At 42.8% G+C, this 27,173-nt stretch overlaps 1 protein-coding gene across 5 annotated transcripts in view; it reads left to right on the top strand.

Annotated features, from left to right (window-relative positions):
* Positions 1 to 7,191: 7,191 nt before the first annotated feature.
* The window catches only part of ezh2 (enhancer of zeste 2 polycomb repressive complex 2 subunit), a 50,586-nt gene continuing 30,604 nt past the window's right edge, over positions 7,192 to 27,173 (top strand). For 3 of the 5 annotated variants that reach the window (XM_055657097.1, XM_055657089.1, XM_055657060.1), the window contains exons 1-4: positions 7,192 to 7,342; positions 12,629 to 12,675; positions 15,698 to 15,871; positions 24,494 to 24,619. In XM_055657097.1, coding sequence (XP_055513072.1) covers positions 15,755 to 15,871; positions 24,494 to 24,619 — 243 coding nt within the window. In that variant the 5' untranslated portion in view covers positions 7,192 to 7,342; positions 12,629 to 12,675; positions 15,698 to 15,754. Of the gene's footprint in view, positions 7,343 to 12,297; positions 12,338 to 12,628; positions 12,676 to 15,697; positions 15,872 to 24,493; positions 24,620 to 27,173 lie in introns of all 5 variants that reach the window. The other 2 variants (XM_055657069.1, XM_055657078.1) reach the window with 2 other exon arrangements.

Below are 27,173 nucleotides of genomic sequence, written 5' to 3'. Positions count from 1 at the left end.
AAAAAGCTGGAGTAACTCAGCGGGACAGGCAGCATCTCTGGAGAGAAGGAATGGGTGACATTTTGGTTTGAAACCCTTCTTCAGATTGGTACGAGATATAGATGGTGATGTGGAGAGATAAAGAACAATGAATGAAAGATATGTAAAAAAAGGTAACGATGATAAAGGAAACGGGTGATTGAAAGCTGTTTGCAGGGTTAAAGTGAGAAGCTAGTGCGATTTGAGTGGGGGAAGGATAGAGAGAGGGAATGCTGGGGCTGCCTGAAGTGAGATAAATCAATACTCATACCACTGGGCTGTAAGCTGCCCAAGCGAAATATGAGATGCTGTTCCTCCAATTTGCATTTAACCTCACTCTAACAATGGAGGAGACCAAGGACAGAAAGGTCAGCGTAGGGATGGGAAGGAGAATTAAAGTGTCCAGCAACCAGGAGATCAGGTTGGTTCACGCGGGCTGAGCGAAGGTGTCCCGCGAAACGATCGCCCAGTCTACGTTTGGTCTCGCCGATGTATAAGAGTCCACATGTTGAACAACGGATACAGTAGATGAGGTTGGAGGAGGTGCAAGTGAACCTCTGCCTAACCTGAAAGGACTATCGGGGTCCCCAGACAGTCAAGGGAGGTGGTAAAGCGACAGGTGTTGCATCTTCTGTGGTTGCAGGGGAAGATACCAATGTCAACTATTTCTTGTAATCTTTATGTATTCGTTTGTAAGTTGGAAATCCACAGAAGCTAACTCATGAATGGGGTTTCTTCTGTATCTGCAATTTTGCTGCACTCTTTCCAACAGTATGAAAAGGCAATTACAAATAAAATACATTTAAACTGTGGGAATATTGCATAATACAGCTATATTTCAGATCAGCAACCCAAGCTATAGTCAAGCTGACGCCTCTTCCTCCTCTGTAGGAAGGAACTGCAGATGCTGGTTGAAACCGAAGACAGACGCAAAAAGCTGGAGCAACTCAGCGGGTCAGACAGCATCTCTAGAGAAAAGGAATAAGTTATTTTGTTCTCTCTCGAAAACAACAATGAAACATCCTGGAATCTGTTTAAATGCATCTGTTGAAGAATAAAGCTTCTTTAAGTATGTGAAGAGGAAAAAATTAGTTAAAACCAAAGTTGGACCCTTGAAGACTGAATAAGGTGAATTTCCTATGGGGAACAAGGAATTGGCAGATGAGTTCAACAGGTACTTTGGATCAGTCTTCACTAAGGAGGACACAAACATTCTTCCTGATATACTAATGGCCAGAGGATCTGGGATGATGGAGGAACTGAAGGAAATCCACATTAGGCAGGAAATGGTGTTGGGAAGACTGATGGGACTGAAGGCTGATAAATCCACAGGACCTGATGGTCTGCATCCCAGGGTACTTAAGGAAGTGGCTCTAGAAATCGTGGATGCATTGGTGATAATTTTCCTATGTTCTATAGATTCAGGATCAGTTCCTGTGGATTGGAGGGTAGCTAATGTTATCCCACTTTTTAAGAAAGGCAGGAGAGAGAAAACATTGAATTATAGACCAGTTAGCCTGACATGGGTGGTGGGGAAGGTGCTCGAGTCAATTATAAAAGATGAAATAGCGGCACATTTGGATAGTAGTAACAGGATTGGTCCGAGTCAGCATGGATTTACGAAGGGGAAATCATGCTTGACTAATCTTCTGGAATTTATTGAGGATGTAACTAGGAAACTGGAAAAGGGAGAGTCAGTGGATGTAATGTACCTGGACTTTCAGAAAGCATTTGATAAGGTCCCACATTGGAGATTAGTGGTCAAAATTAGGGCACATGGTATTGGGGGTAGGTTATTGACATGGATAGAAAATTGGTTGGCAGACAGGAAACACAGAGTAGGGATTAATGGGTCTCTTTCAGAATGGCAGGCAGTGACTAGTGGGATGCCGCAAGGCTCTGTGCTGGGATCGCAGCTATTTACAATATACATCAATGATTTAGATGAAGAAATTCAAAGTAACATTAGCAAATTTGCAATGACACAAAGCTGGGTGGCAGTGTGAACTGTGAGGCGGATGCTATGAGAATGCAGGGTGATTTGGACAGGTTGGGCGAGTGGGCAGATGCATGACAGATGCAGTTTAATGTGGATAAATGTGAGGTTATCCACTTTGGTAGCAAAAACAGGAAGGCAGATTACTATCTAAATGGTGTCAAGTGGAAGTACAATGGGATTTGGGGGTCCTTGTTCATCAGCCAATGAAAGTGAGCATGCAGGTACAGCAGGCAGTGAAGAAAGCAAATGGCATGTTGTCCTTTTTAACAAGAGAAGTTGAGTACAGGAGCAAAGAGGTCCTTCTGCAGTTGTATATGGCCCTAGTGAGACCACACCTGGAGTATTGTGTGCTGTTTTGGTCCCCTAATTTGGGGAAGGACATTCTTGCTATTGAGGGAGTGCAGTGTAGGTTTACAAGGTTAATTCCCGGGATGGCGGGACTGTCGTATGCTGAGAGAATGGAGCGGCTGGGCTTCTATACTCTGGAGATTAGAAGGATGAGAGGGGATCTCATTGAAACATATAAGATTATTAAGAGTTTGGACACGCTAGAGGCAGGAAACATGTTCACGATGTTGGGGTAGTCCAGAACCAGGGGCCACAGTTTAAGAATAAGGAGTAAGCCATTTAGAACGGAGACGAGGAAACACTTTTTCTCAGAGTTGTGAGTCTGTGGAATTCTCTGCCTCAGAGGGCGATGGAAGCAGGTTCTCTGGATACTTTCAAGAGAGATAGATAGGGCTCTTAAAGATAGCGGAGTCAGGGGATATGGGGAGAAGGCAGGAACGGGGTACTGATTGCGAATGATCAGGCATGATCACATCAAATGGTGGTGCTGGCTCGAAGGGCCGAATGACCTACTCTGCACCTATTGTCTATTGGGATCCCTCATCTTCTACAAATAGGCATTCACCATCCGTGGGCCCAGTAGTTTCAAACTGCCCCATCGCATTTTTCCTCGATCAGGACGAAGCTTTAATGCTGCCACGACCTGACCTTGTGGGAGGTCACTAGATAGTGAGAAAAAAGTGGGAACCAGACATGGGAATCCCACCCAATCAACAAAGGGATTACAAGAGCATTCCTGTTGATTGGAGGGTAGCTAATGTTATCTCACTTTTTAAGAAAGGCGGGAGAGAAAGCAGGGAATTATAGACCAGTTAGCCTGACATCAGTGGTGGGGAAGATGCTGGAGTAGATTATTAAAGATGTAATAGCGGCGCATTTGGATAGCAGTAACAGGATCAGTTCAAGTCAGCATGGATTTACGAAGGGGAAATTATGCTTGACAAATCTTCCTGAATTTTTTGAGGATGTAACAAGTAAAATGGACGAGGGGAGCCAGAGGATGTCGTGTACCTGGACTTTCAGGAAGCATTTAATATGGTCCCACACAGGAGATTAGAGGCCAAAATTAGAGCACATGGTATTGGGGGTAGGGTATTGACATGGATAGAAAATTGGTTGGCAGACAGGAAACAAAGAAAGGGATTAATGGGTCTCTTTCAGAATGGCAGGCAGTGACTAGTGGGATGCTGCAAGTCTTGGTGCTGGGATTGTAGCTATTTGCAATATATATTAATGGTTTACATCAGGGGTTGGCAACAATGCTCTGCATAGGGGCCGGGACACATGTCTGTGAGCAGATGGCGGGCCATATCTATCACGTGTACACATGGGTTCCGCCCCCATTCCGGCTCGGATGGCAGGCGTCAAATCATGTATTCACAGAAGGTAAACAAAAATGCTGAGGAAACTCAGTGGGTGAGGCAGCCTCATGCAATCCTCGCATATCTCACCCGCTGAGTTTCTCCAGCATCTTTGTCTACCTTAGATTTTTCCAGCATCTGCAGTTCCTTCTTAAACGTGTTCACAGAAGGTGCGCGGCCAACCAGGCAGCTTTGTGCAGGATGCAGTTCAGCCAGAGCTCGGCCACTCTTGGGGCAGGCGCTCAGCGGGCCGGATGATTACGGGGGGGGAGGGGAAATCCACTTGCGGGCAGGATGATGTTGGGTTACGGGCCACATTCGGCCCGGGGGCCATAGGATGCCGACCCCTGATTCAGATGAAGGAGTTAAAAGTAACATTAGCAAATTTGCAGAGGAGTTGCAGATTTACAAAGCTGGGTGGCAGTGTGAACTGTGAAGATGCTATGATGATGCACGGTGACATGGACAGGTTGAGTGAGTGGGCAGATGCATAGCAGATGCAGTATAATGTGGATAAATGTGAGGTTATCCACTTGGGTGGTAGGAACAGGAAGGCAGATTATTATCTGCATGATGTCAGGTTAGGAAAAGGGGAAGTACAATGAGACCTGGGTGTCCTTGTAGATCAGTCACTGAAATAAGCATGCAGGTACAGCAGGCAGTGAAGCTAATGGCATGTTGGCCTTCATAATGAGAGGAGTTCAAAGCTTTCAAAGGTCTTTTATTGTCGCGTGTGCCAATTAAGGTAGAGTGATCTGCGAATGACCATATAGCCATACCATTAAAAAAAAAACAAGACACACAACTACATAAAAGTTAACATAAACATCCACCTCAGCACTCCCCACATTCCTCATTGTGATGGAAGGCAATAAAGTCCAATCTTCTTCCCTCATTCTTCTCTCGCAGTCGGGGCAGTCGAAGCCCTCATGTCGGGACGATCGAAGATCTCGCATTGGGGCGGTTGAAGCTCCTGCGGCATGGAGTTCCCAAAGTCAGTCTCTGACCAGAGATCGCGGGCTCCACGATGATCCGGTAGGCGGCGCGACTCTCGTCAGCAGCGGCCTCTGCAGCCCGTCCGCGTTTTTATTATTTTTGTCTATGTTTCTGTGTAGTTTTTGTTATTTTTTGTTGGGGTGTGTGTGTGGGGGGGTGGGAGGGAGGGGGTAACTTTTCAATCTCTCCCTGCACGGGAGACCCGACCTTTTCTTGTCGGGTCTCCGTTGTCGTTGGGGCTGCAACGAGGAGCGGCCTCCAACATGAGAAGACCTGGGACTGGTGCCGACGACTCACCTCACCGTCGCGGAGCTGGCTGAGTCCAGAGCGGGTGGAGCGGTGGTGGAGCGCTGCTGCGGCCCGACCTCCGGAGATTCGGAGGCTGCAACTGCGGGTCTGGCGGACGGCGGCACCGGGAGCCCGCAGGTCCCTGGAGGGAGACCGCTTTTCAGGGCTCTCGCAACGGCGACTTCTCCCGCCCGAGTAGCGGGGTCGAAGAGCACCTGGAGTTGGGCCTGACATCACCGCCCCGCGCGGCTTGGAATGGCCGCGGGACTGTGCGAGCTGGCACCACCCGGCGTGGCTTTAATGGCCGCGGGACAATCGCCATCGCCAGCCGGGGGCTTTGACTTTGACTCTGACATCGGGGGGGGGGGGGGGGGGAGAGTGCAGTGGAGAGATAAGTTTTTTTGGCCTTCCATCACAGCGATGTGATGGATGTTTATGTAAATTATGTTGTGTCTTGGGTCTATTTGTTTGTAGTGTACGGCTGCAGAAACGGCATTTCGTTTGGTCCTCAAGGGGTCCAAATGACAATTAAATTGAACCTTGAATCTTGTTAAAGTCCGCAGGCACCCGCGGTAGATCCCTGGCCAAGGGATCGCGGGTTCCAAGATGTTATGTCTGCAGGCACCTGCAGTGGAGCTCCTGGTTGGTCTCCAGCAAAGGCTGCCAACTCCTCAATGTTAAGCCGCAGTGTGGACTGAGATACGATATGGAAAAAAATGGCATCTCAGTCAAGGTAAGAGATTAGAAAAAGTTTCCCCCAACCCCCTTCTGCAGTTATGCAGGGCCCTGGTGAGACCACATCTGGAGTATTGTGTGCAGTTTTGGTCTCCTAATTTGAGGAAGGACATTCTTGCTAATGAGGGAGTTCAACATAAGTTCACAGTTAATTCCAGGGATGGCGGGACTATCATATGATGAAAGAATGGAGCGATTGGGCTTATATTCACTGGAATTTAGAAGGATGAGAGGTGTTCATAGAAACATATAAAATTATTAAGGGATTGGACATGCTAGATGCAGGAAACATGTTCCTGATGTTGGGGAGTCCAGAGCCAGGAGTCACGGTTTAAGAATAAGGGGTAGGCCATTTAGAACTGAGATGAGGAAAAACGTTTTCACCCAGAGTAGTGCATTTATGGAATTCTCTGCCTCGGAAGGCAGTGGAGGCCAATTCCCTGGTTTCATTCAAAAGAGAGTTAGATAAGAGCTCTTAAAGCTAGCGGAATCACGGGATATGGGGTACCGATTGTGGATGATCAGCCATGATCACATTGATTGGCGGTGCTGACTCGATAGCCGAATGGCCTACACCTGCACTTATTGTCTGTATCTATGTATTCATATATTACAAATTGGGGTGACTTCGGAACACGAGTGGACTCAATCTTTCAAAACATGCGATCAAGACGGGAGAGACGTCGACAGTATCCAATGGTCCTCAGAGCCTTGATTTCAGACATGCCACCATACATAGATGTTACATGTCTACCCAGTCTGGCTCGGCCCGGCCCGGCGCGCACAGGCATCCACGCTAGGTCGGACACTGACATTACTGAATTGCCTTACTCCTCGCTGCTGAAAACCGAGTTACTCAACGCCGTAGCGAAGCAAAAATAAAACAGCAAGATGGACACAAAAATGCTGGGCAGTAACTCAGCGGGACAGGCAGCGTCTCTGGGGGGAAGGAATGGGCACCGTTTCGGGTTGAGCCCCTTCTTCAGCCTCCCAAAACGACACCCATTCCTTCCCTCCAGAGACGCTGCCTGTCCCGCTGAGTTACTGCCCAGCATCTTTGTGTCTATCTTCGATGCAAAGCAGCATCTGCAGTCGCTTCCTGCACAACCCCAGCAAGAGCCCGACGACCCACAAAGAGGCACCAACCAACCAAAGATCCTACAGCAGAGCTCTGCTCTAAGATCTGTGGGCACCACATGGTCGCATCCCACACTCCCGTGCGAGCCGCCCGCCGGTTGGAGGGGAGCTGCCGCCTCCCGGCCAACGGCGACGCCGCTTGTTCAGGGCCTTCAGCAAAGTTTGATCGGGTTGGCCGCGCTGTTTTCGCGCTCTATCCGGGCGGAGAAGGAAGACAAAAGAGAGAGAAAGAAAAGAAGAGTAAAGAGCTGGGTGTCGAGCTGAGCCGAGCCGCAGCGGGACAAAGAGCCGGCCGGATAGACAGACAGGCTAGCCGCTACCCAGCCGACGCTCGCCGCATCGTAGCCCGGGGTGCGAACTCGCCCGACACAACTCTCGCAAAGTTTCCGCTCCAAGTTGGCCCCCGCTCGTCGGCAGAGCAGGAGGAGGAAGCGGACGCGGACGCGGCTTCTCGTTCCCGGTAAGAAGGCGGCGGCGGCGGCGGCGAGAGCCTTTGTTTCCCTCTCCTCTCCTCTCCCATCCCCCGCCCGCCTAGATCTGGACCAACCCACGAGTCCCGGGACCGGCAGGCGGCGGGAGCGGGCGTCCGGGTTTGAAGCCCAACGGCCGGCGCGAGAAGCCAGTGAGAGGCGCGAACCTCACCTGACCCCTCGCGCCCATCGGCACCGGCGGCGGCGGCCTCTTGCAGCGAGGGGCAAGTGGGCGAAACAGCCCTCAACCATGGGGAGCACCAAACGGGTAGAGTGGTCCCTTCTTTAATCTGGCACTTGCCCAGTAGGTTAGGGTGCGGGGGGCGGGGGATGGAATACAATGCACTCTCATTTTAATTAACAGCCGAGTTTTGCCATCTGTACTTATGATACATTTGATGGCATTGGGAGTTAACTTGCACTTTCTATTCTTCGCTATTATCCCAACAAATACTTTTGCACCTGTTAAAATTAAAATAGGTGACAAAAAAGGAATGTAATGAGCCATCTCTCGAGTTATCAATTTGATGGCTAGAGATGGGAAAGTGCATAATTTTGGGGAAAATGTAATGGGACTAGTTAGATAATTTCTTTAGATAACTTGTAGGGCTGATGCCCTGCTGTGCTGTGGGGTTGTATTAAAAAGTGTGAATAGCATCTGGCAGTGATCAATGATGATTGTCAAAATACTGAAATTTATGGTTATTAAAGCATAAAGGATAAGCCGTGGTTAACAAATCCTGATATAATTTTAAGAGATAAAACAATAGTCATGATAATGACAAATGTACACTGACAGTTTCAAAGACCTTTATGAAGATACCACAGTGTAGGTTTATGATGAAAAGTAGAGATTGTGTAGTAAGGGAGCATAGCTAAATGGATATGAAAACCACAGAAATATGGGGATCAGTTAGGCTGAAATGTTTTTACTCTTGATTGGAAAGATCAGTTATTCACAATTACAGTGATTAAGTCAATACCAGCATTACAGATGCCACCAAACCGGGGATATGGCCACTGTTGAGGTAGACAATGTACTACAATGTTATGAGAAGATAATTGAAGCAAAATAAGATTCAATTTTTTTTTACATATAAACTTTAACATGTAAAGTGATGTTCTTTGGTTAGGAAAAATAAAGATATGACTTAAATAGAAACAAGTTATAATTAGAAACTATTCTAGGGATGTTAACTTAAGAGATGATGGAGCTGTTGCAATGTACCTGTGTAGATAATGGTCCAAGATTTAATTCCATGGTTGCCGGGTGGGAGAAAGAAAAATAAAGTACAGAAGAGTAGAGAGGAACTGCGGGTTTAAATGATTGGTTAATGATGCTGAAGTGCAAATTAACATATTTGATGGAAAAGACTCAAGGTAGAAATGGCCTTGTGCATTCTTTTGAGAATTTATGTTGTCTCCCCACCCTGTTCCAATTAGATGCCCAGTAGACTTTGGAAACTTGATGTAGTTCTGAAAGACACACATTTCAATAACATTCAACTTGTTTTATGGTTGCAGATGAGATTTAAACAGATTTTGAACTTCAAAATATATATGTATACAAGAATAGTTAATTACTGATATTTACCCAAGTTTCAAAGCACAACACAAAGTAATTTATCCAGCAGAACATTGTAATCAGAATTTAAATACAATTAATTTAAAAGGAGCACTGACTGAAGAGAATGTCGTACTAGTGAGCCTACATCAGAAAATCATTTCTTTCAGAGCAGTATGCTTTTGTGGAAAAATATAAAAGCAACAATGGTACAATGACCTCTTCCATTCCTAACATTAATTTTCTTGACTGTTTTCTTATCAAGCCTTGAGTATTGTTCTTCTTGCGAATGAAACATAAACCAAAGGAATAGTTAGATCTCAAGTCGGGTGTTGAGCAGCCAGGTTATTGTATAAAGATGACACTGACAATTGTGAGCAAAGAAAGAAAAATGGAGAACCCATTTGTTCCATCCCCTCCTCTCACCTTTGTCCCAGCAATCTCCCTTCTGTTCCATCAGTCTGAAAAAAGGCTCCTACCCGAAACAAAATCTGTCCATTTCCATCTACAGGTGCTGCCAGACTATGTTTTTTCAGTAGTTTGGTTTTTACTCAAGATTCCAGCATCTGTCTCTGAGACAATCTCAAAATTGTCAAACACTAATCTGAAATAGAGATCTAATTTAAAGTCATTCTCCTTTGCCTTCCCGGAAGTTTTGGTTAAGGAATTACCTTGATTTCCCATGTTGCTATCAACCCTTCAAAAGTCAGTTTCTTGATACGATGATAATTAACTCTTTGAAATACACATGGTGAAACTCAACAGCATAAAAATGAGTCAAGAATGAAAGAGCTATTCAGTTGGACCCAGTATGAAAGATTGACTTGGCTATTTTTATTGCTGGCTAGTATTGAGAGATCTAAATGACTGAAATAAATGTTGGTTATCCTGTAAACTGGTATGGATAAACTAAATTTCATTATATTGAGGGAAATAAAATAATTAATGCAAAATGTTCGACTTAAAGTTGATATTTATTGAAACAACAGTAAATAATTAAATTGATTTGTATGTTGATGGGAAAAATTGAATTGTAGTAGTGAGGGGAAATGGTCCCCAAATAAATTATATAGAATATGTTAGAGGAAAAGGTGTTAGTCACATCACAAATTAAATAGATGTCTCAATTAGTGATGTTTTGAGTATTTAATGCCAGCAAAGAACAGGCTCTTTGGCTCACCAAAGAGTATCCATTTATATCAAACCTACACTAATTCCATTTAAGGTGTCATTGCCATTACCATCAGTCTGTCTTTATGTTACCATGAGCTAGTACTATGACTGATTTCCCAACCGCTGACTGCAGGAGTCCACAGGACACCCATCAAGATTCAAGAGTGTTTAACTGGTATGCAGAATAATGAATTTCTTTCCAGCTACAGTTTCACAGGCACAATAGAAGCAACAACAATGAATTATAAATTATTCTAAGTAAACTGGATTAGGATAATGCAAATACTGAAGTATGCAAAGCAATCATAGTAGTACAAAGTATATAGTGGTTTGGTGGGGTTGAGGTAAAATCTACAGGGTGTTCAAGAATTTGATGGTTGGTGGACAGAAGCTGGTTTATGTGAACCAAGATGCAGTGTGAAGGAAAACACATGTTTTGAGCTATCCAGGTAAAACAAACATTCATGAATATGATCAAACCATTAATGGTTATAACAGATGCAAAAAGAGAAAGGAAACAATGCAGAATATAATGCTACAGTTACTAGGAAAGTGCAGATAAAATTAGTGCAAGGGCTACAATGAGGTAGATTGGGAAGTATAGTTTAAGAGAGGGCTGTTCAAGAGTCATAATAACAGTGGGGAAGAAGTTCTTGAATCTGGTGGTATGTGCTTTCAAACTTTGTACCTCTACCCGAATGACAGGGATGTGAGTGGTACTTGATTATGTTGGTTTCTTTCCTGAGGCAGAGTGAAATATATATGCATTTGATTTGGGTGGAGGCTGGTTGCATGGTTTACTTTAGAGATACAGCACGGACACAGGCCCTTCGGCCCACCGAGTCCACACTGATCAGCAATCCCTGCACACTAATGCCATCCTACATACACTAGAGACAATTCACCATTATACCAAGCCAATTAACCCACAAACCTGAATGTCTTTGGAGTGGGAGGAAACCGAAGGTCACGGGGAGAGGAGGACCCTGATTGGTGCTTTTAGATAAATTGGTACCAATCATTATAATCCTGCTGAATGTCCTAATATTTCTGGAGAAGTGTTGCTATGTTTTATTTTCTATTGCATCAAACTGAACACCTTTTTGGTGATAATTATGCTTAGGAACTTGAAGCTGTCAACCATCTCGACTTCAGCCCAATTGACGTTGATTAGGGTACGTGCTCCACCATAATTCTGAAATTGGTGACCAGCTGCACTTGAACCTGGAATTAGCAGTTCTCTGGCTCTTGTACCACCTTCCTAATAGCAGTGAGAAGGAAGCATAGCTGGGATAGTGTGGGTCTTCAATGATATTCATACCACCTTGAGGCTATGCTTCCTATAGATCCCTTCAATGGTAGCAAGGTTAGTGCTCACGATGGGCTAGGCATTATGGACTGGGATTACTGCTGTCTCTTTCATCTGAGCTGAGACATCAAGGAAGGCAACTAGTAATAGTGGAATGCATGTTATCTTTATTTTGAAAACACTTTTTTCTGGGTTTATTCCGAATTTTCTGAGAACATTGTTGAACTTTGCAAAATGGTGGATTATTTTCCCCATTATTTTAAAGGGGTTGATTGTAGTGTCCAAATGAGCTCAGAATAATTATTTTCTAAGTGTAGCTTGAAAGTGACATATTTCTGATGAATCTGCTCTGGTACTTCCCCGCTATCTTTACTTATGTAAAATGCTCTGTTAAGAAATTGCTACAATAGGAAACCCAATTAGGTTAGCTGTAGTGTTGGTATGGTGGTAGCTTTTTTGTTGAAGCACACAAAGGTTTAAAATGCCACAGATGACTCGAGCCATGCTGAAATGATTCTGTGTAGGTAGGCAACCAAAATTGTTTCACTGCTATTCATCACTTTTTCACGTAGTGATTAGTCACAGTCAATGATTCCTCCCGCACAGTTACAAAATTGACTATTGATGTTGTGTAACAGCTGTGTGAATACTGGTCACTGAAACGTGTTCCTCAATATTTTAACCCTCGGACCCACATTGGTGACCCTTAGACTATCTTTGATCGGACTTTACTGACCTTACCTTGCACTAAATATCATTCCCTTATCATGTATCTATACACTGTAAATAGCTCGATTGTAATCATGTTTGTCTTTCCGCTGATTGGTCAGCACACAACAAAAGCCTTGGTACACATGACAATAAACTAAACTGAAGCACAACTGGTTTTTTTCCCCCAGATATTTCTTCATTTGTCCTCTGGATTATAATTACTATTGGGTGAGTTCTAAGTGTGGATCATCCTGTTGCAGTGTTAAACTTTATTGTCATGCTCTTTGACACAGTTAGTTTAAAAAAATTGTCTGCTTGATTTCTCAAATATATGCTGAGAATTGTATTCAATAGCAATGATTAGCCGAATAAAAGGTAGAAAAGGGTGGTGGGAATCTATTTTACAAATCAAATAGGTTTTAAATTCCACAGATAAGAACAAATTATAGGTATTTATGACTCGTTAGTCTACTAGGCCAAAAAAGCAATTAAAACATGACAATTGTTTTTTTCCCCCAGAACCCTTGGCCTTGAAGGATATGACAGCACATCAAATGTTCATCCAAGTGAGTCATAGAGACATCCATGCCGACCAGGATTTGACATTTAAGCTAGTCCCATTCATCTCTGTTTGGATGTATTCCCTCTAAACTTTTCTTATCCATGCATCTGTTGCCTCTCTGGTTTCTATTTAAATATTTTTCCATTTGCCTTGCATATCATTGTGAAATTTTCATTAATCAAAAGGGATAAATTAAATATTAAGGGTAGATAGACTCAAAGCTGGAGTAACTCAGTGCGACAGGCAACATCTCTGGAGAGAAGGAGTGGGTGATGTTTCGAGTCAAGAAACTTTTTCAGACTAGATATGGAAAAGGGAAACGAGAGATATCGATGATGATGTAGAGAGATAAAGAACAATGAATGAAAGATATGCATAAAAGTAACTATGATAACGGAAACAGGGCATTGCTAGCTGTTGGGCGAAAACAAGAAGCAGGTGCGACGGGTGGGGGGGGGGGGGGGGGGGTTGAGAGAGAGGGAATGCCAGGGTTACTTGAAGTGTTTAGCAACTGAGAGATCAGGTAGGTTCAGGCGGATTGAGCCAAGATGTTCAGCAAAATGATCGCACATTCTATGTTTGATCTCGCTGCTGTACAAGAGTCCACATCTTGAACCATGCTTACAGTAAATGAGGTGTTTAAGGGTGGTGTGATGCAGTGTAATTCCAAGGCCGAGCTTATTGTTACAGCAAGAAGTGAATTAGTAAATGAAGGACAGGTACCCATAAATGTCAGTAGCGTTATTGTGAACATTCTAACAGCTCACTTGTAAGTGGAGGAAGTGTAGTAAATTCCACACCACTTCCACAATGGAAAAAAAATCTGCAACTGCTCTCTTATCCATATTACCTTAAATTTGTGCCCTCTCGTCAGTAAGGTCGTTGCTCAATAAATCCTTTCTATTTATCTTATCTAGGCCACTCATAATTTTATAAATCTTGGCTAAACCCTTCTTGCCTTTTCTAGCCAAGGAAAATGGCTTCTGAAAGGGAGCGCTGTTAATTTTCTCTATACAAATATTAAATTCCTTTTTCTAAATTTCTCAATTGTGGATTTGGGGTTCTTATAACCCATGGCTGTAATTCCTCAAGTTAGTTAGTTTAGAATTACAGTTATAACTTTGCATTTGTGCATAGCTGCGCAACCTACTTAATCATTTTTCAGATTGGAATGTGCACGGTTCTTTATTGTACAGTAAATATTGTAAAATAAATATTGTACATTTCAGTACTGATAATGAGTATTGCCATTTAAAACAAATGTATGTAGAAGCTGGTGAATTGGTGTTTACGGTATGTCCAAGTGAATATTGTTTTTGACTTGCTCAATTGTAAGTGTTCAATCTGGATTCTATAAACAACTAGACCAAGTGCAGACCCGTTGGGTCTGTTCCCCCAACGTGCGGTTGTGGGGGGGGGGGGGGTCGGGGGAGGGAGACGGGCACGCAGCGTCACACACACTAACTATCCCGCCCCCCGCACTCACGCTAATGACCCCCTTAATATTATATTGATATTATTAATTTGCTCCTTTTACCCCATAACCACCCTATCTACTGACACATAGCCCCCAACTTGCAGTCACATCTAGAGAGGGGGCGCGGGGGGTAGTAGAGAGTGAGGGCAGAGAGAAGGGGGGCAGAGAGAGACAGAGACACAGAGAGAGGGGCAAGAGGGATATGGGGGGGGGGGAGGAGGGAGGATAAGAGGGAGGGTGGGGGGGGGGGGAGGGGGGGGGGGAGAGAGAGAGAGGGTGAGAGAGAGGGGGAGTGCTGAGGGGGGGGGGAGGTGGGGAGCAGGGAGGGGGAGGGGAGGGAAGAAGGGTAGGGGTGTGGGGGGGAGGGGATGGATGGGGAGGGGAGGGATGGGAGAGGGGGGGGGGGGGAAGAGGGGTGTTGAGAGGGGAGGTGGGAAGTGGAGGGAAGGGGGGAGGGGAGTGTAGGGGTGTGTGGAGGGGGTTTAGGGGAGGGGATGGAGGGGTGAGGAGGGGGAGGGGAGGAGGGCAGGGGGCGGGGGGAGGGGGGGGGGGGGGGGGAGGGGGGGGGGGGGGGGGGGGGGGGGGGGGGGGGAGGAGGAGAGGAAAGGAGGAGAGGGGGGGGAGAATCTAAAAAAAAACATTTTAGAACCTTGGAATAATATGGGGGGGGGGGATACAGAGGAACAGAGGAATACTCAAGAAGGAAACCAGGAGGATAAATGCGGCATGAGATTGGTATGGCAAGCAGGAATAAGGAGAATTCCAAAGAGATTTTAAGTATATTAGGGGAAAGTGTAACAAGGGAGAGAATAGGGCCCTCGAAGACCAAAGTGGGCATCCACATTTGGAGTGACTGGAAATGGGCATTGTCCTCAATAATTATTAATCCTGCTTTTACAATGGAGAAAAATCAAGGACATCGGTTTAAGGTGAGAGAGGCAAGATTTAATATGAACCCGAGGACCCCCCTCCCCCTTCATCCACATTCCTTCCTCTGGCTTTACTATTCACAACACTTTAATCCCTTTGTCTCACTCTTTCGGTTTTAATCTCTTTCCGGTGATCCAACCATCTGTTATCAAAAATTTTGCCTGAGTCAACCTATCACCTGTCAGACTTTGTCCTGCCTCTCCTCTGTTCTCCAGAGATACTGCCTAACCCACTGAGTTACTCTAGTGCTCTGTCCTTTTTTAATTCTTTTATGTTGGAGATCTCAAACGGAGTACAGTGCGAAGGTCCCAAGTACATATTTTGTTAAATGAAAGATTAACCTTTATTCAATTTGGAAAACCAATTAGATATCAAAAGAAAGTAATGCTGAATAATTTGAATTACCAAATGATTGATACGAGTCTTGCCATTTTTTAAATTTCCTGGGACTTTCCTTGGATTATGGGTATGCTGCATAGGTAGACGTTTGCATCGTATGCAGAACGTAATAGCCTGGAAAGTGAGAGAGTATGTTTTATTGTCAAATGTACTGAAAAAGACCAATAAAATTCTTATTTGCAGTATGTAATAAAGGGTTGTGATATTACAATTTTTGCAGAACATTTTCCTGGTTGGAAGAGCATAAGTTTCACGAAAGATTATCTGTCAAATAACCATGGGTTTTGCGAGCAAGAAATCCACAAAAGGACCAGTTTGCTGGCGAAGACGGGTTAAGTCTGAATATATGCGTCTGAGACAACTAAAGCGCTTTAGACGAGCTGATGAAGTTAAGGTAAGGGTTAACTTGTTTTGATTTGGAACTGTTCATAACATAGTTTAACTCTGAAAGGATGCTGGCACCAGCTAACTTCAATTGCAAGATTTTCTAGGACCAGAAGAGGGTGCTCTTTAATTAGGTCAGATGTTCAAGTTTTAATGTTTCACATCTTTAAAGTGTTTCATTATGTCTGACCATGGCCCACTTTATATAAAAAATAAAAATTAAAAAAAGCAGCATTTATGAATCCAAATTGTTTAATTAACTGTTTAACTATATTGTTTCATTCTTTAATGTATAGTGAGAAAAATAGCAGCCGGTACTCAATTATTCATAAAATCAATTCATTTGGTCCAAGATTAAAGTTTCTAACCTTGGAGAAACTGCTACTGTGTCACATCTGTAATTGCCAAACTTATTTTTCAATGTTCCTAAGCTGCCATATTTTTCTCTGACCTGGCAGTATATCATAGAAATAGCATAGAAAGTATTTTTGATCCCACAGTCCAACATTGGCTACAATTTAACAGAGCCTGGAGACCACAGTGTTGACTTCCTTTAGAAAGGAAATATTTGCTGTAGAAGGTGAACAGCAAAAGTTCACCAGATTAACTTTTGAGGTGATGCGACCATTGTATGAAGAAAGATTTGGTCAACTTGGCCTGTATTCACCAGAATTTCATTCCGAGATACAGCATGTAAATGGGCCCTGGGGCCCACCAAGACAACGCTGACCAACAATCACCCATTCGCACTAGCTCTGTGATATCCCACTGTCACATCCACTCCGTACACAAAAGGGGCAATTTACAGAGGCCAATTAACCTACAAATCCACACACTTTTAGGATATGGGAGGAAGCCAGAGCACCTGTAGGAATTCCATGTGGTCACAGGGAGAATATATAACTCGCAGACAGCACTCTAAAAGTCAGGATCGAACCCAGCTCTTTCTAGCACTCTGAAATAGCGGCTGTACTATTGTGTTTAGAAGAATTAAAAGCAAACTAATTAAAATGTACAAAAGGACATGATAGGATGTTTCACTTGACTGGGAGGACAAGACATTGTAATTGTAAATCTTTATTGTCATTTCCTGAGTATTCGCATACTCAGAGGAAACAAAAAAACGTTTCTCAACCAGTGTCCATTCAGTTTTCGTTACAAAATAAATAGCAATTAAAATTAAAAATACATGTCATGAACAATTTAACCCTCTAATAACATTCAATAACATTCAACAGCCGTTCCGACCGGCAGTGGCACAACAGTGGCTCTGCTGCAGTGTGGGGGGTTTGTGCGCGATACTTGGCAGGGGGGACATAGCATCAGTTTTACATCGGCGATACCAAACGTAGATTGGCCGATCATTTCGCTGAACACATTTGCTCCGTCCGCCTGGGCCTACCTGATTTGCCGATTGCCAAACACTTTAAAGAAGGGTTTCGGCCGGAAACATTGCCTATTTCCTTCGCTCCATAGATACTGCTGCACCCGCTGAGTTTCTCCAGCATTTTTGTGTACCTTCGATTTTCCAGCATCTGTAGTTCCTTCTTAAACACTTTAATTCCCCTTCCCATTTCCACACTGACCTTTCTGTCCTGGGCCGCCTCCATTGTCAGAGTGAGGCCAAATGCTAATTGGAGGAACAGCAACTCTTTTTTCGCTTGGGAAGCTTGCAACCTAGCAGTATTAATACTGATTTCTCAAGCTTCAAATATCCCATGCATCAGATTTCTCTCCAACCCTACCCCACCCAAGTCGTTGTACTAGGTTCAAAGTCGTCATATTGAGTCTCATTGTCCAATTCGTTTTAACCTAACCCACAGCTAATAATGGTGTGTTACCTTTATCATCGTAACTTTTTTGCATATCTTTCGTTCATTTGTTCTATATCACCATCGATATCTCTCGTTTCCCTTTCCCCAGACCTGCTGAGTTACTCCAGCTTTTTGTCTATCTTCAGTTTAAACCAGCATCTGCAGTTCCTTCCCACACACATCCGTTTTAGAATGCTGGGTATTGTGCTTAGAATTAAGATGAAGAGAAATGTCTTCACTTGAAGGCTGGTGAACCTGAGGAAATCTCCATTGTGTAATGCTCTGGAGGCCAAGATCCTGAGTGTATTTAAGAAGGACTTGGGTTTCTTATGTATTTTGTATATATTTGGGGTATGGTGAAAGAGAAGGAATATAGTATTGGGGTAAAGCATCAGCCAAAATCATATCGAATGGCTTGGCAGGCATGAAGAAGCAAATTAATTGCCTATATCTCTAAGGATGCTTTCCATTTGCGTATCGTCACAACAGATTAACAGTGGATGTTATCTCACTGGCTCTCCAATCTACACTGGATAGCAAGAATGCACATACAGTGCCCTCCGTAATGTTTGGGACAAAGACAATCATTTAATAATTTGCCTCTGTACTCCACAATTTGAGATTTGTAATAGAAAAAAATCACATGTGGTTAAAGTGCACATTGTCAAATTTTAATAAAGGTAATTTTTATACATTGGTTTCACCATGTAGAAATTACAGCAGTGTTTATACACTGTCCCCCTATTTCAGGGCACCATAATGTTTGGGACACAGCAATGTCATGTAAATGAAAGTAGTCATGTTTAGTATCTTGTTGCATATCCTTTGCATGCAATGACTGCTTGAAGTCTGCGATTCATGGACATCACCAGTTGCTGGGTGTCTTCTCTGATGATGCTCTGCCAGGCTCGTGTGCCTGTATTGCAGCCATCCTTGGCTTGTGCTTGTTTTGGGGGCTAGTCCCATTCAGTTTTCTCTTCAGCATATAAAAGGCATGCTCAATTGGGTTCAGATCGGGTGATTGACCTGGCCACTCAAGAATTGACCATTTTTTAACTTTGAAAAACTCATTTGTTGCTTTAGCAGTATGTTTGGAATCATCGTCTTGCTGTAGAATGAACCGCCAGCCAATGAGTTTTGAGGCATTAGTTTGAACTTGAGCACATAGGATGTGTCTATACACTTCAGAATTCATTATGCTACTACCATTAGCAGTTGTATCATCAATGAAGATAAGCGAGTCAGTATCTTCAGCAGTCATACGTGCCCAGGCCATAACACCCCCACCACTGTTTCACAGATGAGATGGTATGCTTTGGATCTTGGGCAGTTCCTTCTTTCCTCCAAGTTTGCTCTTGCCATTACTCTGATATAAGTTAATCTTCGTCTCATTTGTCCACAAGACCTTTTCCAGAACTGTGGTTGCTCTTTCAAATACTTCTTGGCAAACTGTAACCTGGCCATCCTATTTTTGCGGCTAACCAGTGGTTTGTATCTTGCAGTGTAGCTTCTGTATTTCCGTTCATGAAGTCTTCTGCGGACAGTGGTCATGGACAAATCCACACCTGACTCCTGAAGAGTATTTCTGATCTGTTGGATGGGTATTTGGGGATTTTTCTTTATTATAGAGATAATTCTTCTGTCATCAGCTGTGGAGGTCTTCCTTGGCCTGCCAGTCCCTTTGCGATTAGTGAGCTAACCTGTGCTCTCTTCTTAATGATGTTCCAAACAGTTGATTTTGGTAAGCCTTGGCTGATGTCTCTAACAGTTTTATTCTTGTTTCTCAGTCTCATAATGGCTTCTTTGACTTTCATTGGCACAACTTTGGTCCTCATGTTGATAAACAGCAATAAAAGTTTCCAAAGGTGATAGAATGACTAGAGGAAATACTATGTACTGGGAGCACTCTTATACCTGCATTAAGGCGGCAATTAAACACACCTGAGCAATTGCAAATGCCTGTGAAGCCATGTGTCCCAAATATTATGGTGCCCTGAAATGGGGGGGGGGAGCTTATGTATAAACACAACTGTAATTTCTACATGGTGAAACCAAAATGTGTAAAAATACCCTTTAATAAAATCTGACAATGTTCACTAACAACGTGATTTTGAATAAAAAAATATTTTTTTTATTACAAATCTCAAATTGTGCAGCACAGAGGCAAATAAATAAATGATGGGTCTTAGTCCCAAACATTATGGAGGGTGCTGTGTTTAAGAAGGAACTGCAGATGCTGGAAAATCGAAGGTACACAAAAATGCTGGAGAAACTCAGCGGGTGCAGCAGCATCTATGGAGCGAAGGAGATTGGCAACGTTTCGGGCCAAAACCCTTCTTCAGACTGTTTATTGACTGCAGCTTGGCACTCAACACTAATGTATCCTCCAAACTCATCACCAAATTTCAAGACTTGGGCGTCTGTAACTCCCTCTGCAACTGGATTCTTGCCTTCCTCATCGTCAGATCTCAAATCAGTGCGGATCAGTTAAACATCACCTCCTCATTGGCCATCAAGGCTCTGTGTTTATCTCCCTGCTCTACTATCTCTACACCCATTGACTGTGGATAAGCAGAGCTCCAATGCCATCTGTAAATTTGTCAATCACATCACTGTGGTTGGCTGCATTACCAGTGGAGAGAGATGGAATATCTGTTTTGAGTGGGGTCGCAACAGAAATCTTTTGCTCAACGCCGACAAGATCAAGGAACTAACCATTGACTTCGGAATGTGGAAGTTGATAAACCATGTGCCAGTTTTCATTGGTGGGTTGGTTGTGGGGGCAATCGGCTGGTTCACGTTTCTGGATATTAACATCTCGGATGGCCAGCACATAACTGAAATCAGGAAAAGGGTGTGCATGTGCCTCTGTTTTTATTTTTAGAAGTTTAAAGAGATTCAGTATGTCATTAAATACTCTAACAAACTTCCTCAGATGTACTATAAAAAGTATCCTTACTGGTTGCATCATATCTTGGTATGGCATCCAACCCTGAGGAATGCAAGAATGCAGAGAGGGGTCAAGTCGAGTTTATTTGTCACATACACATACGAGATGTATGGACTCGGCCCAGTCAATCATAATAAAAGCCCTCCCCTCCATTTGAAAGTATCTACATGAGGAACTGCTTTGAGGAGGAGGCATCTATCATCCAGGATATCCACCATCCAGGCCATGTCCTCCTCACTGCTTCCATCAGACAGGACGTACAGAAGCCTGAAGGCTTACACCACCAGGTTCAGGACTGCTACTTTCTGACAACAATCTAGTTCTTGAAACGACCTGCATTAAATCTACTTCAACAATGGAATACCATGGTCCACCTCTTGCACTGCCATAGACCTGTTTTTGTTTCCTGCTGTTTTTACAGTCCCCTTGCTAGGAGATTATATGTTTTTATGTGTTTGAGTCTATGTGTATGTAATGCACGTATAATACACCACTGTAGTGGGCCGGATATCAAATAATGATGAAATAGTACAGCAAGGAGGTTGAGAACCTTGTAACTTGGTGCCAAGACAACAACTTCTCCCTCAATACCAGCAATACAAAGAGATTGTGATTTCAGGTGCCAAAGTAGAGATGGTCAAAAGCTTCAAGTTCCTAGGAATAAATATCACCAGCAATTTGTCCTAGACCAACCAAATTGATGCAATGACCAAGAAAGAACACCAATGCTACTACTTCCTTAGAAGCCCAATAAAAGGTAGTTCAAAGGTCTATCCAGACCTTCATGTAAACCATTCTCCCTTCTATTGACTCCATCTACACTTAACGCTGCCATGGCAAGGCCACCAGTATAATCAAGGACAAGTTCACCCCGATCACTCCTCCTCCCATCAGGCAAGTAGTCTAGAAGACTGAAAACGCATACCTGCAGATCCAGGGACAATTTCTTCCCAGTTGTTATCAAACAATTGAACGGTCCTCTCATCAGTTGCTGTGCAGTCCTGATCTTCTATGTACCTCATTCGAGACTTTTGAACTATATTTTATTGGAACTTTATCTTGCACTAAATATTGTATCCTTCATCTTAGCACTGTGGAGGGTTTGATTGTATTTGTATATAGTCGTATCGCTGTACCTTAGTACACATGACAATAATAAACTAAATTAATGCTGCTGCGAACTAGATATTTAATTATATCTATAACTCATTGTACTTGTGCATGTGACAATAAATTGACTGTCTGTCATCCGTACCTAGTGTGGCCTATAAACATGACTTCAGATGTGCCAGTGTAGTTAACCCCTAATGCTTTTCTCAGTTCAAAGTTAGATTCTGGCAATAAAAGCTGTCCTGTTACATCTTCATTCCTGTATTCACATAACTAAAAAGAAAATGCATTACCACACGCCAAGTATTGGTCACAGTTCAAGAATGAATTAAAACATAGAAAATAGGTGCAGAAGGAGGCATTCGGCCCTTCGAGCCAGCACCGCCATTCATTGTGATAATGGCTGATCGTCCCCTCTCAATAACCCGTGCCTGCCTTCTCCCCATATCCCTTGACTCCACTAGCCTCTAGAGCTCTATCTAACTCATCCAGTGATTTGGCCTCCACTGCCCTCTGTGGCAGGGAATTCCTTAAATTCACAACTCTCTGGGTGAAATCTTTTTCTCACCTCAGTCTTAAATAGATAGATATAGATATGCCATTTATTGTCACTATACATGTACAATGAAATTAAAAGCAGCTCGTACTCAGTGCATACATATAATTTAGTACAAAAAACAGAAAACAGAAAACAAAAGGGAGAGGGAGGGGGGGGGGGGGATAGGTGCACAATTCTGCGGCGCTATATACATATCTATAAAGGCAAAATGGTGAAGGAGATGTTTAAAGATTATATTAAATATTAAAAATGTTTTTTAAAAAATGTTAAAAATTACAGTTACAATACACATTACAGTTCCAAATTTCATTACAAAATGACCTCCCCTTTATTCTAAGACTGTGGCCCCTGGTTCTGGACTCGCCCAACATTGGAACATGTTTCCGGCATCTAGCTTGTTCAGTCCTTTTATAGTTTTATATGTTTCTATAAGATCCCCCTCATCCTTCTAAACTCCAGTGAATACAAGCCTAGTCTTTTCAATCTTTCCTCGTATGACAGTCCCGCCATCCCAGGGATCAATCTCGTGAACCTACGCTGCACTGCCTCAATCACAAGGATGTCCTTCCTCAAATTAGGAAACCAAAACTGTACACAATACTCCAGATGTGGTCTCACCAGAGCCCTATGTAACTGCAAAAGGACCGCTTTAGTCCTATACAGAAATCCTCTTGTTATGAAGGCCAACATTCCATTAGCTTTCTTCACTGCCTGCTGTACCTGCACGCCAACTTTCAGTGACCGGTGTACAAGGACACCCAGGTCTAGCTGTACCTCCCCCTTACCTAACCTTACCCCATTGATCAAAGTTGGTTGATTTCACTGAACACCATCAAATAAAAGATGACGTAAGGTGGGTAGGTGGGGAGTGGTAGTTAGTATTCCCAAGTCGGCGATGAGGATGTAGGAGGAAAAGCTTTTTGAGGGGCGGAGGGAATTCTGCTGCTCCAATTACACAAAGTAGATTAAGGCAATTCCCACTCATCTGGACTGTGAAAGAAAAGGGAAGAAATAGAGTTTGGGTAAATGGTTATTTACTTTGGACTCTGTCTTTCCTTAGGTCACCTGTTGCTGGCCCTGTTTTCTTCTGGCTTTCTCTGTCTTTCAGTCTGAAGAAGGGTATACCTTTTCTCCAGAGATGCTGCCTGACCCGCTAAGTTACTCCAGCATTTTGTATCTCTTTCCCTATTTTGGAGATGTATTTGGAAATTGTGAACCCCAGTGTCATGTTATACTAAATTTAGTATTTTGGGTAAAGAGCATTGGGGAGCACTATTCTGAAATTTGATAACAAACTAGATTTCAGTTTTGATGGAGTATCAACAATCTGAAGTTTAGTATCTTTCCAGGCAGTAGCGAGCTGCCATGTGGAGTATTTATTTTCTGGTTTTATTAGATACTAGTTCAAGTCCCCTCAATGCGCGGTTGCGGGGGTAGGTGCAGAGACGGAGGAAGAGGGCGAAAATCGGATTCTAGGGAGGCCGCGCGTGGGCGTCGACCCGAGGTCTCAGAGCGAGGCGGTGGGCGGGCGTCGACCAAAGGACCGCTAGTTCGGCCGCTTCAGTCCAGGGCCCGACTTCATCTCCAGTGCCGTCGTTTGATTAACGGGGGGGGGGGGTGATGTCATCAGCGAGAGCTTCTTGTTTAAATTCAAAGTCTTGCTATCTTTAAACATTTTCAGTAATGTCAAGAAATGATGGGGGAGAGGAGGGTGAGTGAGCGTGCTGCAAAAGGTGATTGGGCGACGTCACTCGTTGCACGTGAACACAACGTGCAACCATTGTGATGTCATCACATCATCAGCCAAAGCCAGCCGAATTTCTACGTTATTTGAAATTTTTGAACATTTTGATTAATGACTGGAGAAATAATGCATGAATTTTTCACATAAGGCGATTTTCGACTTCATGGGATAAATTTCTACAGGAATATGTAAAAATGTTACTGTAAGAGCGTTGTTTTATCGAGCAGTATGATTAGACGCACAGACGGACAGGATTGTACACCTGCTCAAATTATTTTTCCTGCGTGTAATTTGTTGACTTTCAACATGTTTTTTGTGATGTTCTATTTGTATGTGGTCCATTTTCCCTTTATATTGCATGGAATCTGGATACAGGTAATATGCATTGATCAAGTATGGTTTGTGGTCTATATCAAAATAAATGGAATTAAAATAAACCCTGATTCTCTTCACAGAGTATGTTCAGTGCAAATCGCCAGAAAATCAAAGAAAAAACTGAAATATTGAACCAAGATTGGAATCAGCACCGGATACAGCCTGTTCACATTATGACAGTGAGCACGATGCGTGGTACCAGAGAGGTATAATACATTTGTAAGACTGGGTAAAGGAAATTTGGTCATTATTAAAGCGTGTTAGTGATTGCACGGCTCATTAAATGCCATACTTCTGCCGAGAGAAGTTGCATAATTAATTGCAAGCAATACTTAATAGCCAATTAATTTACCTACACTTAATTTTTTATATCAGAATTGATTTTGTTTATTTGTATTTTAGAAATGAAATAAATAGTGCTTTTGTTGTGCTCGCTGGGGGTAGCTGACAAATTTCAAGTAGTTTGACTACTTTGTTCTGAGGAAACTGCTGTATTTATCCTTGTATTTTAGAATTTTGCGTATAAACCGAGATTAAAGGTTCACAGCATCCAAAGGTTTAAACAAATATAAAAAATATATTGATAAGAATTTTGGTTCTATGATGTGACATTAGACGGAAAATTGACTTTATTAACTGTATTGCTTTGCGCCTAGTAAACTATTCCTGTTATTCTTTATCCTTGCCCTCTCCTTGTCTCATCTCAGTCATTCCCCTTCAGTTACTCTGCCATGCGGCAGACGGTACAGACGTTAGAAAACATGCACCACCAGACTCGAACAGCTTCTTCCCCTCTTATATCAGGCTTCTGAATGGTCCTTATACAACGGGACTGTTTAATTCACCTCTACCCCATTGGACTTGATTTATGAAATTGATGCACAACAGTGCTGAGAACTATATTCTGCACTCTATCCTCCCGTTTGCTCTATTGTACCCGAGTTTGACGATTGTATTTATGTATGAAATATCTAATCTATTTTGATAGCATGCAAAACAAAGCTTTTCACTGTACATGTGACAATAATAAACTTAAACCTAAAGTCCAATTCTAGTAATACAGAGCATATTTGATATCATCAAGACTTCACTGAGCACACTAACATTAGTTTAGTACAGACTCTTGTTTTTCCTTTCCCCTTGGAAGGGTCAGAAGAATGAGGTTGATTGAAACTGCCTTTGTCCATATAGGAGAAATACATTTTTTTTTTTTCAGAGAGCTGCTTGAACCATATCTTTAGTACACTTCCAGAGCATTTCAACTCACTACAACATTAAGTATGTTACATAACAGCTAAAATTAACACAATCAAAATTTGAGTGTTCCTCTGCAATGCCCGAAGCTCTTCCAATCACTTAACATTTAATGCCAGTCTAATGTTTTACTATAATTGTTTACAAACGATTTGTCAGGTCAGTCTTTTTCCTTCTACCTGCTTAATACTGTACTGTTTCTGTGTCTCTTTCTGCCTACCTTTCCTTCACCTTCCTGCAAAAAGAACAATAAAATGCTTAGGCTATCATTGTAAGTTTCCCAACATACAGATATACTACAAATTTAATAGGTCTGTACTCGTAACAGCTACTAATATAAGGCAGAGGACAGAATCGACTTGAGTGAAGCCTTAATTGTTATTTCACAATTTGCTTGATAACAAGTCACTAGACATATTTCGAATTTGTATGTTGAAAGCCAATTTCAACTCAGCAATTATGTAACTAGTTGGGTATTCCGCAATGGATAAATGACAAGCTGCATAGTACTAGAGACACAGAAAAGCAGGTATAGTTTAACAGATGGTTTAGAGTCATGGGAAAACGGTATTATGCAGATCGGTGATAAATGACGTTGAAGTGACAAAGTGCTTGTGGATCATTTTAGCAGAGCATTTGACATTAATGCTTGTCTAATGAAAAGAAAAAGAAGGTATTCCTAATGGCATATTGCTAGTAGAACATTTCAGGCATCTACAACACTCAAACAAAAAAATGTCCTGCATATCTTTAAACTTTCCTCTAGTGACCATGAAGCTATGCCTAGTATTTGACATTTGTATCCTGGGATAAAGGTTCTGAATGCCTCTCCTGTCAATGCCTTGCATAACTTTATAAACTTCTATCGGGTCTCCCCATAGTCTCCGAATCCCCAGAGAAAACCTTCCAAGTTCATCTAACCTCGTTTTAGCTAGTGCCCTCCAATCCAGACAGCATTCTAGAAAATCTCTTCTGTACCCTTTCCAAAGCCCTCACATCCTTCCAGAAATAGAGCAAACAGAACTGCTAACAATATTCTGAATGCAGTTTATCCAACTTTTTACAAATCAGCAACATTACTTCCAATCTCTTGTAGTCAAAGTCCTGACCAATTCAAGGCAAGCGTACCATATGCCTTCTTTACCACGCTATCTACTTTTATGTTGCTAATTTCAGAAAGCTTGGACACCAAGATCCCTCTGAGAATGATTACTGTTAAGGGTTTTTGCCTTTAACTGCATACTTTCCCTTTGCATTTGATATCCCAAAGTACAACACCTCACGAGTCGTCTGCAAACTTACTAATCAACCCATCCAAGTCATTTAAAAAAAAAAAAATTATTACAAACGAGACGTTTCGGCACCAGTCGCTGCGAACGCCACTGGTCGCTAACACCCTTACCCTGTCATCTTTAGGTGAGCCACTTCTGAATCAAAACTATCAACTTGCCATGCAACTTTAATCTTCTGGTTCAGCCTACCATGAGGGACTTTGCCAGAAGCCTT

This window comes from Leucoraja erinacea, chromosome 2 (genome assembly GCF_028641065.1).
Source record: "Leucoraja erinacea ecotype New England chromosome 2, Leri_hhj_1, whole genome shotgun sequence".
Classification (NCBI taxonomy): Eukaryota; Metazoa; Chordata; class Chondrichthyes; order Rajiformes; family Rajidae; genus Leucoraja; species Leucoraja erinaceus.
The sequence above is the reverse complement of the archived record's forward strand: the minus strand, read 5'-3'. Positions and strand labels throughout refer to the sequence as shown.